At 55.1% G+C, this 13297-nt stretch overlaps 1 protein-coding gene across 1 annotated transcript; it reads right to left on the bottom strand.

Moving 5' to 3' along the window:
* Positions 1-365: 365 nt before the first annotated feature.
* Positions 366-8337, bottom strand: rtbdn.L (retbindin L homeolog). Its single transcript, NM_001096839.1, is given in 6 exon segments — positions 366-1077; positions 2112-2199; positions 3421-3549; positions 3851-3932; positions 5636-5789; positions 8261-8337. Coding segments are annotated over 5 exon segments (699 nt in total). The 5' UTR covers positions 5784-5789; positions 8261-8337; the 3' UTR covers positions 366-825.
* Positions 8338-13297: the final 4960 nt, after the last annotated feature.

Raw genomic sequence — 13297 nt, 5'->3', positions numbered from 1 at the left:
AGCTTTCAAATGGGCATCGCTGACCCCTTCTATAAAGCAAACGCTCTGTAAGGCTACACATGTATTTTTATTGTTACTTTTTATTACTCCTCTTTCTATTCAGGCTTCTCGTATTCATATTGCAGTCTCTTATTCAAATCAATGCATGGTTGCTAGGCTCGTTTGCACCCTAGCTACCAGATTGCTTAAAATGCAAATTTAAGAACTGCTGAATAAAAAGCTAAATAACTCAAAAATCTTAAATAATAAAAAATAAAAAACAATTACAAATTGTCTTGGAATATCACTCTCTACATAATTAAAAGTTATCTCAAAGGTGAACAACCCCTTTAACCTGATAAGAGCAAGAATAGCCTTCCATGAAGTCGGTTAACAAACGTATTTTTATTATTGTCACTGAATGGTACAGATACAGTGAGTCTTTAATCATTGTGCATCCCACTTAGCATGGGGTTATCATCATCCACCTTGGAGTAAATTATGAAACCCAGAGTTGGGTGGTCATGGCTTTTAAAGAGAATATAAAAAATTAGTTGAAAGAATAAGTTGTACTAATGAAGCAGGTGAAAGGAATAAGAGATCTGTAGCTGCTTGAGGGGGAAAAAAACAGATTTTTGTAGGCTCTCTTTAAGGCGGCCATTGGCTTGTGTTTAGGCGCTGGGATTGCTTGTGCTTGCTGGGAAATCCCAATGAGATTCTAGTTGGAAAAGCTTAAACTAGTGGTATGGCAGCCTAAGTATAAGAGGGGCACTGGGAACCATGAATGTGCTGGGAATTAGTAAAATAGAGCCTTCCCAGCTAGAGAGAGAGGTGCCAGCTCTCATCTTAAAATCCACTTCCACTTCCCTCCGCGTCCTGTATGGGCAGCGCATCGCTGCTGGTATCCCTCCTCGCACGGCGCTTGGATATGAACTTGCGTGGCTTTTTGGGACAGTGGCTGCCGGAAGTTCTTTCATGGAAGGTCTCCTGATTGTCTCCCTCTCCTACGGGATTGACACAGGCGCAGTTCTCTGACGATGCAACCAGAGAGTCGCCCCAGATGCCATTGCACAGATCTTCGCCTTCAGACTTAAACATCTAACGGAAAAGAATATGTCTGAAAATGGTCTATAGAATAATGGGTGAGCAACTTTACGGTAACCTTTTCTCTTGACTGTTGGGTGTTGACTCATGAAACAATAAAGCAGAATTAAAGGAGAACTAAAACTTAACTAAAGAAGTAGCTAGAAATGTTTCACATGATGTTTTGTGCTTCTTTACCAGCCCAAGGCAACCACAGCCCTTTAGCAGTAAAGATCTGTGTCTCCAAAGATGCCCCAGTAGCTCCCCATCTTCTTTTCTGCTGATTCACTGCACATGCTCTGTGCTGCTGTCACTTACTGAGCTTAGGGACCCACTCACAATATACAGTACACATAGAATAGAAATGTCACAATATAAGGCTGATTAGTAATTAATACAGATAATTACTACATGGCAGCACAGAAACCAGTGCAATTAGCATCAGAATTTAATAATCAGCAAACCTGTAGCATCAGCTTATATTACAGGGGAAGCTCATTTTCTGCTGGATAATTAGTGACAAGCCCTAAGCTTAGCTTCTCAACAGCCAATCAGAGCCCACTGAGCATGTGAGTGTCACAGACACTTTCCAAGATGGTGACCCCCTGTGACAAGTTTGAAGTCCTGGATCATTGCTGCTATTGATAAGCTGAAACCTTAGGCTGGTGCAATAAGTTCAATATATAAAATATGGCATTTTTAGCCACATTTATTTTTAGGGTTTAGTTCTCCTTTAACAGACCTGGAGGGCAGCTGTCTTCTGCTACATTGGTTCATTACTGTGCTCCCTAACACTATATTGCAAGTCACTGGCTGGAGGTTGGAGCAGCAGGGGAACGTTCCATATTCGTTTTCACTCTGACCCTGCCAATTCTGCTGTGCCCAAAGGGTGACAAATTGCAGACCAGAGACCATCTCCTTGGAATTTAACGTCCAAGCCCTAATTGTTTTTCTAACTGTGTAAGTGAAGAGCATGGGGTCTCATGGCATTGCAGAGCTAAATGGGGGTCAGCAATGACTATTAGAAGGAAATTTCTTATTGCACCCACCTGTTTGTAGGGAACACATGCATCTGCGCATCTTGGAATGGTCTCATTGGTCAGCGTGCATATTAAATCCTCCTTGCAGGCCTCAAACCTGTATCAAGAGATTGAAACCCTATATAAAATGTCCATGGAAAGAAAGCCGTGTATCTCACATCTACAACTCTCTGCAGTCCTTCTGCAGATTTATCCTTTAGAGTCCAGAACGCCTGGCTCAACTGAAAGTACTTCTTGCAGTTAGTCGTTTTATTTTTGATGGAAGTGATGAATAATTCCCTTCTGAAAATGTCATTGAACCCAATATTATTGGGGTCATAATGATATACTTGGGGCATTTTCAAAACTTTTTTTGTTATCCATTTGGTGAGAACTGGGGACCAGACTATCTCCCTAAAAGCATAGGAGCTCTGTGGGTGGATCATTATCTCCCTAACACAGGGGCTATATGGGGGAAATCATGATCTCCCTAATAACAAAGGGGCTATATGGGGGTGAAATCATGATCTCCCTAATAACACAGGGGCTCTATGGGTTGATCACGATCTCCCTAATAACACAGGGGCTCTATGGGGGGGGGGGGAATCATGATCTCCCTTATAACACAGGGGCTATATGGGGGGAAATCAAGATCTCCCTAATAACACGGGCTCTATGGGTTGATCATGATCTCCCTAATAACAAAGGGACTATATGGGGGGAATCACAATCTCCCTAATAACACAGGGGCTCTATGGGGGGGAATCATGATCTCCCTAATAACACAGGGGCTCTATGGGTTGATCACGATCTCCCTAATAACATAGGGGCTCTATGGGTTGATCATTATCTCCCTAACACAGGGGCTATATGGGGGAATCATGATCTCCCTAATAACATAGGGGCTATGTGAGTGGATTATTATCTCCTTAATAACATAGGGGCTAAATGGCTTCTCTATGTCCAGGTGGATCATTGTCTTTTAGGGGCGATATGGCTTCTCTTTGCCCCAGGTGGATCATTATCCTCCTTACAACAGGGCCTATGTGGGTGGATCATTATCTCACTCATAACATAGGGGCTATATGGCCACATGTCCCTGGAAACACTGCTTGTTTTCAAAATGTTTTGGTTTAAATCCACTTTATGGATAGACTTATGCATAGACTGTGTTACTGCAGTATTTTAATCCATTAATGGGATTGACTAGCAGAGCGATTACTATAAGAGGGCTTAGCAAGGCAAAGGGGAACTACTGCACAGCTAATCACCTTGAGACATATTTCTGTTCCCATTGATAAACACATATACAGAGTAAGAGAGAGGGAGAGAGACTCACCATTGGTTGCAGAATCCGCTGCATAAAGGCAGGTTATAGATTCCAGTGTCAGAGTCCTGGTTCCAGAATGCAGAGATATGCGGGGAGCAGAGATACATGCACTGGACCCGGCTCACATACTTCTCACAGCTGGGGGAGGCATGGGCATGGTTATGAACAGCACTGGGATGCATTCAGTTAAATAAGGAAAGGGTCAATCACTGGGGCCCCTGGGCTGGTGTTGCTCTTTGGTGCCTTTTTCAGCAGCCTGGGGTACTATTCTAGTGCTGATAGTTTAAAGACTAGTGCCTTTTTCTGTATAGAGGAGCACCACCCCAGGATCTGAGCCTTCTGAGGTTAGCCATTACAAACACTGGAAGGTCCCAAACAAATTTGTATCCCCCAGTAATTAACCCATTCATTTGCCTTTAAAAAATAGAAAAATGTTTACCTGGAACTGAGTGGCCCGCAAAGACCCCATGGGAAGCTTGTGATTGGGTGGGCATTTATCTGCTCTTGAGTGCAACAAGCTTCTGCGGGTGAGAGAAAGAAAGTGAGCAGTGCCAGGATGTTTGGTAGAGAGAGAGGGACTCGCATTACAGGGGTACAGGGTGTCTGAATATACTTGACTCCCTACACAGAGTGCCATTCATAATGGAATAAAAGGTGAGGGGGGGGGAGACTATCATCACCATGTGCATAATTTATTATCTGGAGGCAGGTAGAGTTCCAGGGATTCTGTCATGATTTTTATGGTGTTGTTTTTCTTTCTAAATTCCACTGTTTACACTGCAAATAATTCACTCTACGATATAAAATTTAATTCCTAAACCAACAAGTGTATTTAGTTGTAATATTGGTGTGTAGGTGCATCTCAGGTCATTTTGCCTGGTCATGTGCTTTCAGAAAGAGCCAGCACTTTAGGATGGAACTGCTTTCTGGCAGGCTGTTGTTTCTCCTACTCAATGTTACTGAATGTGTCGCAGTAGGACCTGGATTTTACTATTGAGTGTTGTTCTTAGATCTACCAGGCAGCTGTTATCTTGTGTTAGGGTCAGGGCACATGCTCAGATTAGCTGCCCAGCGACAAATTTAGGGCAACTAATCTCCCCGAATCTGAGCAGCGACTAATCTCCCCAAACTGCCTCCCGCCGGCTAGAATGTAAATCGCAGGCTGGATGGCTCTCAGAGCGATTTGCTTTCCGAAGTCGTCCTAAGTTTCCTCGTGAGGCGACTTGGGAAAACAAAACGCTCTGAGTGCCATCCCGCTGGCGATTTACATTCTAGCCAGCTGGAGGCAGTTAGGGGAGTTTAGTCACCCCGAAGAACAGGAGATTTTTCGGGGCGACTAATCTCCCAGGATTTGAGCGTTTGCCCTGACCCTTAGGGAGCTGGTAGGTATCTGGTTACCTTCCCATTGATCTGTTGTTAGGCTGCTGGGGGGGTGATATCACTCCGACTTGCAGTACAGCAGTAAAGAGTGACTAAAGTTTATCAGAGCACAAGTCACATGACTGGGGGGAAGCTAGGAAACTGACAATATGTCTACCCCCATGCCAGAATTCAAAATTAAATATAAAAAAAATATCTTTTGAGAAACAGATTTTAATGCAGAATTCTACTGGAGCTGCACTATTAACTGATGTGTTTTGAAATTTTTTTTCCCCATGACAGTGTCCCTTTAAGGGCTATATTGTATTGGGCTCGTGTATATGTCGCCTCCTCAGAAGAGATAACGAGGGAGAAATTGGTTTTCTAGAAGTGGAGGGGTGTTACTGCCAATTGCCGCTGAGTGTCAGCTCCGAGCAGGGCATGGGGTAAGTGCAGGTTTAGCAGGAGGAGCAACTCTTTTCTATGCATGAGTTCCTTCTCAGTGGTCGGGGGGAGATCTAGTTCTGTGTGTGCAGCCCACGGGAACAGCAGAGGTCAGCAGAATGCTGCATAGGTCCAGTGATGCATGTGATGCAATTGGATAGAAGACTGCAGGGGATCATTGCTCAGATCAATACGGGAGACGCAGGAATAATGCAAGCAGCCAGCATGTTAGTGCAATCGATCAGTTGATACTTATATGTCTCCTGCAGGAGAGACCTTTAACAACAGAGGGGACCACTGATAAAGGGGCAGGTGACATGTTTCTGACGGGGGAGTTGGGAGACCAATGTCCAACAATTACTTGAAACCTAAGATTTAACCCCACGTTAGCTGCCAACCACCCCGCTGCTCTCACACTTACTTTCTGAGTATTGCTGGCACTGTAGCAAATTTGCTTCTGCCTCGGGAAGCAGATTAGGGGTCCTGCCTGGTAGGCATTTGTCTTGGGATCCCCTTGCCAACGAGAAGAGGAGTAGGGAGATGGAAAGGGAAAACAAGAGAGACGTCATGCTCATCTGGGGGGAGAGAAATCACATTAAACTCACAGCTTAAAGATAAACTACTACCACTTTATAATATTATTACTATAACCTTATTGTCCCTGTAACTCCTATTCCTAACACCGTCCCCTGAGCCGCTTAATTGTCCTGTACATCTCCCTTATTGCCACTAATCACCTCGCTGAGCCGCGCTGTATTGTCCCTAATGTAACTCCATTATTACCATGACCCTGCCCTGAGACCCTAGTTATCCCTTGTAACTGTCTTATTCCAGCTAACCCCTCCCGGCGTGAGCCCCTTATTGTCCTCTGTAAACGGTCCTTATTCCAGCTAACCCCTCGTCGCGCCGGCCCCCTTATAGTTGTCACCCTAGTAACTCCTTATTCGCGAGCTAACACCTCCCCTGTAGCCCCTTCTTGAGTCCTTTAACTGTACTGTATTCCACTAACCCCCCTCCCCTGAGCCGCCTTATTGTACCCTGCGTAACTCCTGTATGGTGCCGATCTAGACCCGTGCTCTCCCCTGAGAGCCCCTTATTGTCCCTGTAGCCTCCTATATATCCACTAGAACTCCTCACCTGAGTAGCTAACGGGCTTATTGGTCCCTGGTGTTAGACTCCTTAATTCCACTAACCTCCTCGCTGGAGGCCCCTTATTGTCCTGGTGAATCTACTTATTCCAGCTACGCCCTGGAGAGTCCAGAGCCCCTGAGGCTGCCCTTATATTCCCGTGTACGTACTTATTCCACTAACCCCTTCCCTGAGCGCCTTATTGTCCTGGGTATAGCGTCCTCGTATTGCCAGCTTAAGCCGCGCCTCCCTGGAGCCCCTTGATTGTCCCTATTAACTTGCCTTATTACCAGCTAACCCCCTGCCCCTTGACCCCTGTATGTGTCCCTGCGTAACTGCCTCTATGTCCACTAACCCCCGGGGATCCCCTGAGCCCCTTATTGTCCCTGTAAACTCTTATTCGCACTACCTTGGGCTCGGCCTCTGGGCCCTTATTGTCCCTGTAACTCCTTATTGCACTACCGCCTTCTCCTGAGCCCGCTTAATGTGTCGCTGTAACTCGCTTATTCCACTAACGCCCTCCCCATGAGGCCCCTTATTTTTCCCTTGTGGAACTCCGCTTTATCTGCCCACTAACCGCCGGCCCGCTGATTTCGAAGCGACATGATATTGAGCATGCTCGCTATCTGAGTTGGTCGTGCGTGCTTAGCCACACGCTGCGTGGTGCCCTTAGTCTAACTTGTTCTGATTTTGAGTCTAGTAGTATGTATGATGAGTGTGGCATATGACATTCCTTAGGGTCCCCTGTGGTCGTGTCGGTGCCTGGCAGTATGGTTCCATGGGGAGTGCCACGCTCAGAGTTGTTCGAGATTTTAGCTGGGGGACAGTCAATAAAAAAGGTGGATTTTTAAAATAATATGAAATATAAGTGCCGGCGCTGTTGGGAGTCGCGCCCCTCTGAAAGCTGTTGGCCAAGTCACCGAGCCCTTCTTGCACGCATACCGATCATTAGATAAACACCCTCGCGCTGCGTGTAAATTGTCTATGCGACCTCCAGTATCGAACGAATCTGTGGTGTATTCAATTACTGATTATAGTTTGAAATTACGACAGTCTTGTCCGTCGCACAAACAGATATAATTTCAGCTGTTATCTGGCGCTTCCTACACAGTCTGCCTCACCGCTGCCTGGTCAACATTGCGCAGACACGCTGATTAGCCAGCTAGTGTAAATGATGAAGGGCTGGCTGTGCAACGCCGCGTCTCAGGGTTTGCCAGCTCCAGTAGCACCCGCTCTGATATTGTACAACCCATTCCCTGTGTGTTTTCTGATGAGTGACGTATCTGCGCACCGGTCCGTCAGCACTGTTTAGTCGCCCTCACGTTGCCGTGCGGCAAGCGTCGTTTGATAAGGCCGCTGGGTCGAGTGCTAGCTGGACCTCTGTTCTGCTAAATGGTCATAAAGCTATAGTGATAACTGCGAGTGCATCGGCAATGGTTTCCAGTACGTGGCAGTCTCCCAGCATAGCACTGCTTTTTGCTGTGACGAGTGAGTTAGGAAGTCCGTGGGATTGTAAGTTGATTCTAACAAGGTGGAGAGAGGCAGGTTTGAGGATTATTGTCCTCGTTCCTTGTGCTTGACTCGTTGTGTGGGGATCGTGAGGTCTTTTCGCCGATCCTCGTTTCTCCCCAAGACCCTTCCTTTAGCTTACATTCCCGAGCACCCCGCGTGTCAGGCGAATTGTTTGGCTGGTGCCGCATAGTGGAACAGCTTGACTTTGATGTGGAGCCAAAATTTATCATGGGTAAATGCATGACCTGCAATTAAATTCTAAGTTGCCTTTAGCTCCTGATGGTTTGATATGTTGGGGGCCTGCTACCTACTCAACGTGTCTGTCTCGTCCTCCTCCAGTGTCTCTCAATTCTTCGCCAACTCGTAGCCGTTGCAGGTAAAGGCTCCCCTTCCTCCACCTCATGCCCTCCAGAACGTGTGATATATCGGCTCTTCTCGCTGGGCTGCTGCTGTTTCACCCTCTGCGTGGGTCACTGCCTGCTGGTGTCTCTTCTGCTCAACAGACGCAAGTGATGAAAGTAATTCTCTGCAACCCCCGCCCGCTGCTCGCACTTTAATCCTTCTCCATTCCCCACCTCTCCAACTCCGACCAGTCACTCCCTATTCGCTGTGACCCCCACCCCGCCCGCCGCCCTCGTCATCCCTCACCTGCCTGCCGCCTACGCGCCCGCGGGCCATCTCTCGCGCGTCCTCCCGGTCCCCTGATACGCACCCAAGCGCCCCCGCCCCGCCCGCCACCGCCCACCGTCCCCCCCGTCCCTCCCGGCGCCCGCCTCCACCCTCGGACTAACGCGCTGCCGCGGCCTCCCCGCGCCCCGCCCTCCGCCCTTCCCCGCTCCCCTCCCCGCCGCCCCCCCCTCCAGCCCCCCTCGCCCTCCCCTCCGCTCCCCGGCCCACCCGCCCGCTCCCGCCTGCGCCTGCTCGCCCGCCCGCGCACCTCGCCCTGCGCCCTCCCGGCCACCCCGCCCCACGCCCGCACGCCCCCCGACTCCCACTCCGACCTGACGCGCACGCCAGCCCCGCCCCCTCCCACCCACGCCCGGCCCGTCACACACGCCATAACCCCATGCCCTCGCCGCTCGCCGCGGACGATGCTCCAGTCGCCCCCGCCATCCCCGTCTGCCCCGCTCCCACCCCCTAGCGCCCCAATTCCCCCCCGCCCGCCGCCCCGCTTCCCTCCCCCCCCCCCCCCGACCCCCTCGCGCCCGCCTCCTCCACTCCCCCCCGGCCGCCCCCGCCCCCCCCCGCTCCACCCCCCCCCCGCCGCCCGCCCCCTGCCCTCCCCGCGCCCCCCCCTCCGCTCCCTCCCTCTCTGCCCCCCACCGCCGCCCCTCTCGGCAAGCCGCTTCATCCAGCCGCTCGCGCGTCCTCGTTCTCCCCCTACCCCGATCCGCTCAGCCCCTCCGGATACCACGCCCGCACGCCTGGCCGCCCGCCCCGCGTCCCACACCGGCCCCGCTCCTCCCTTGGGCGCGATACACACCAGCCGAGCCGCGACCGTCCCACGGCACGCTGCCCCTCGCGCGCCCGCTACCTGCGTCGGGGCTCAGGGCCCGCCGACCCGAGCTGCCCAACTCGGCGCCGTCGCGCCACCCTCGCGCTGCCCTCCGCCGTGCTCCGTCCGCGCACCCGATCCAGCCCTGCCCGCGTCGCCCGCGTCCCGCATTCGAGCTGACCCCCCTCGCCTGCCTCCGCGCCCGCTCACCGACTAGCGCCCGCCTCCGCGTCTCCGCGCCCGGCCCGCTCACATCTGGCCTCCGCTCCCTCTCCCTCACCCGCCCGCCTTTACGCGCACGACCCCAGACAGCGCTCTCCCACGCACCTCCCGTCGCAGCGCGCCACGCCGCCCCCGCTCGATCCATACGCCTTCCGTCCTGAGTGCTCGACCCGTCGCGCCAACCGCATCTCCCCAGCCCCGCGATCCGAACTAGGCCCGCGCTGCGCCTCGCCCGGTCCCCGCTGGCGCCCGCGCGCTCCGCCGCGGTGCCAGGATGCGGCCCAGACCCCCAACTTCCTGCCGGACCCCTGTCGCTACCCCGTTCGGCCGCCCGCCTGCGCGCGATCCCCTCTCTATCTTACATCTCCCGCACCCACGCCGTTACCTAACCGCTGTCGCGCCAGACGACGCCTCCTCCCCGCCCCCTTCCCCCTCCCTCCCCTCCTTCACGGCCCTCCTCTCTGACCTCTTCGCGGCCCTCCGCCCTCCCCTTTGTCTGCAGGTCCCCGCCCCCCCCCCCGCCCCGCGCCTCGCCCCGGCCCCCCCCCGGCCCCCGCCCCTTCCATTTCCCCGCCCCCCGATCTCGACCGCCCCGCCTCGCCTCCCCGCCCCGCCCCGCCCGCCGTCCCCGACCCCCCGCCTCCCCCGCCGCCCCCGCCGTCCCGCGCGCCCCCCTACATCCCGCCACTACCCCCGCACCATGCCCGCCTCGTCCGCTCCGCGCTGCTCCGCCGTTCCCCCGCCTTCCCCGGTGCCCCGCGCCCCCCCGGACCTCCGCGCCCGCTCGACGCCTCGTCGTCCTGAGCCAACCTCGGCCCGCTCGTCCCGTCCGCCGCCTCGAGCCGCCCAACGGCCATGTGGCCCCGATCCGCGCGGCGTCGGCTCGCACTGTTTATGCGCCCTTGCAGGTCGGCAGGCCGACGCGGCAGCCTGCACGCCCCACCTACGCACGCCCGCCCTGCACACGTCGTCCGTCGTACTTCCGACCCCTCCCCCTTCGCTGCCCTCGCAGCCCCCCCCGCCTCCTCCCCCCCCGCCCACCCCCCGCACCCCCCTCCCCTCCTCCTCACCCCCTCGCCCGTCCCGCCCCCCCGTCCCCTCTCCCTCCGCCCGCCCCTCCCTCCCCCCCTCACCCGGCCCCCCCGCCTCCCTCGCCCCTCCGCCCTCCCCCCCGCGCCCCCCCGCCCCTCCGCCCCCCTCCCCCCGCGCCCCCCCCCCGACCATTTCCGGCTCCCACGCCCCCCCCCCCCGTCGCCCTCCCCGGTCCCCCTGCCGCGCCGTACCCGCCCCCCCCCCTCCCGCCCCTCCCCTCGGCCCCCGCCCCCTCCCGCCCCCCCGCCGCCTCCCGCGCCCTAGCCCCCGACCACGCCCTGCGGGCTCGACGACCTCCGCACTACCTCCACTCACCATCGCGGCCCGACCGCCCGCCCCCAACGCTCTGTTACCCTCCCGCCCGCCCGCCCCCCCCCCCGCCTTCCCCCCCTGCCACCGCTCCCCCTTCCTCGCCCCCCCGCGCCCCCCGCCCCGCCCCCCCCCCCGCGCCCGCCCCAGCCCCCCGCGCCCATCGGCCCCACCCCCGCCCACGCAGCGGCCTCCGCCGCTGGCGGTCAGCTCCCCCGCGTACAGCGTCCGCCTCAGTCCGCCCTCCTGAGCCTTCATCTCGCCCGCCGCGGACCGCCGCCGCGGCCCCCTCACGCGACTTCCCGGCGCCCCCCTCTCCACCTCGGGACTGCACCTCTTCCCACGCGTCGGCCCCGCGGCCCCGCCCGCTCTGTCCCGCGTCCTGCCCCGCCCCTCCTCCAGCGTACCCGACGACTCAACGAGCCGCGCACCCTCCATGCAAGCGTCGCTCTCTTTACGCGCCACCCCCGCCTTGGCGGCCTCCTCCCTCCGTCCCCGTAGGAACGTTCTCCAAGGCATCCTTTACTCGGCCATACGTATCCGCTCGCCGTCCTTCTCTTCCCTCGCACGCCAGCATCCGCCAGCGCGCCACCCCCACGCCCGCTCCCCGCCGCCGTCGTCGCCCCGCTCTAGGGCCCCCGTCCCCGCCGCTCGTTCGCCTCCATCCTGCCTGCCCTACGCTCCCTCACCCGCCACGACTCCGGCAGCCGCGCCTGTCGAAGGCCCCGCTGGCCAGGCTACCCTGCTGCGCCACTACCTCCCGCTCACCTCTTTCGGCCCGACCCCGACCGCACCCGCCCTCCCTGGGCTCGCGTCGCACCGGGCAGAGCGCCGCTCGCGCGCCCCATGCCATGCGCTCACACCAGCCACGCGCCCCGTAGCTTCGTACTGCGCCCCGCCTGCCGTCTCTCCCCCCCCCCACGCCCCCCCCCCCCGCCTCCCCGCGCGCTCCCCCGCCTCCGCCCGCCCCGCACCCGCTCCGTCCCCCCCGCCTCCCCCCCGCCCGGCCGCTGCGACCGCCCGCCCCCCGCCCTCCCCTCCCCCCTCCCCGCCCCCGCCCTCCCGCCCCCCCCCCCGCCCCTAGAATTAAATGGGTCACCAGAAGGGGAAGGATCCTTTAGTGGGCTGTTCAGTCTGGGTGGAGTGGGTGGGTATGGGTGCAGAAAACTACGCCAACCATGTTTGTTATCTCTCTATATAGTTCATAGTTTAGGGGACTAGAAGTTCACTAGAAGAAAGGTCAGGTAAGAATCATGTTGTAACCGATGTGATGTATTTTGTGGTGGCTTCTTTACCCGCAGCCGCCAAGGCAATCCAGCCCACGGCCCTTTATGGTAGCAGTAAAGATCTTGCTCTCGCAAAGTGCCGTGACCGCAGGTAGCTTCCCCATCGCTTCTTTGCTGGCTGATTCACTGCACATGATGAAGCTCTGGTCGCGCTGCTTCGTCACGGTGAGACTTGGCGTACCTGCGGTGGAGTAGCACGGCAGAGCTTCATGGGGGGAGACCCACGTGCAACGCGAGATAGTCTAGCAGAGGGTATAACATCAGGTTTAGACAATGAACAGTGTCACAATATAAGGCTGATTAGTAATTAATACAGAAATTACTACATGGCAGCACAGAAACCAGTGCAATTAGCATCAGAATTTAATAATCAGCAAACCTGTAGCATCAGCTTATATTACAGCCAGGGAAGCTCATTTTCTGCTGGATAATTTAGTGACGAGCCCTAAGCTTAGCTTCTCAACAGCCAATCAGAGCCCACTGAGCATGTGAGTGTCACAGACACTTTCCAAGATGGTGACCCCTGTGACAAGTTTGAAGTCCTGGATCATTGCTGCTATTGACAAGCTGAAACTTGATATGGCATTTTTATCCATATTCATTTTTAGGGTTTAGTTCTCCTTTAAAAGGGTGTCCTCTGCAGGGGTGGACAAATATCAATGGGCTGATAGACAACCACATTTTTATATATGTGTAAAGGTGTAATCCGTATCGCCAGCTGTATCTGGCTATTTCTATTCTCTGCACTGCTGGTTCAGACTAGTGAAACAAAATAGCAGGCTCGTGGTAGAACTGACTTTTGCTTCATTGTTTCAGGAGTCGGCATCATTTCTAATAATAATGTTGTAACTGAAAACAAGCTGAACATATTAGAGCATGGGATAGTCATAAGATGCAATTCTTATTCTTTCACTCTATACCCATTTATAGTCACCAGGGAGAACAGGAGTTACAGAAAGGGCTACTCAAAGACAGCAGTGGGACCCGGGGTGCTTGTACAGTGTTAAACACAACTATGGAGCTGTGTACCTGTTTTGCC

Source organism: Xenopus laevis, chromosome 3L (genome assembly GCF_017654675.1).
Source record: "Xenopus laevis strain J_2021 chromosome 3L, Xenopus_laevis_v10.1, whole genome shotgun sequence".
NCBI lineage: Eukaryota > Metazoa > Chordata > Amphibia > Anura > Pipidae > Xenopus > Xenopus laevis.
This window is presented reverse-complemented; position numbering and strand designations above follow the sequence as displayed.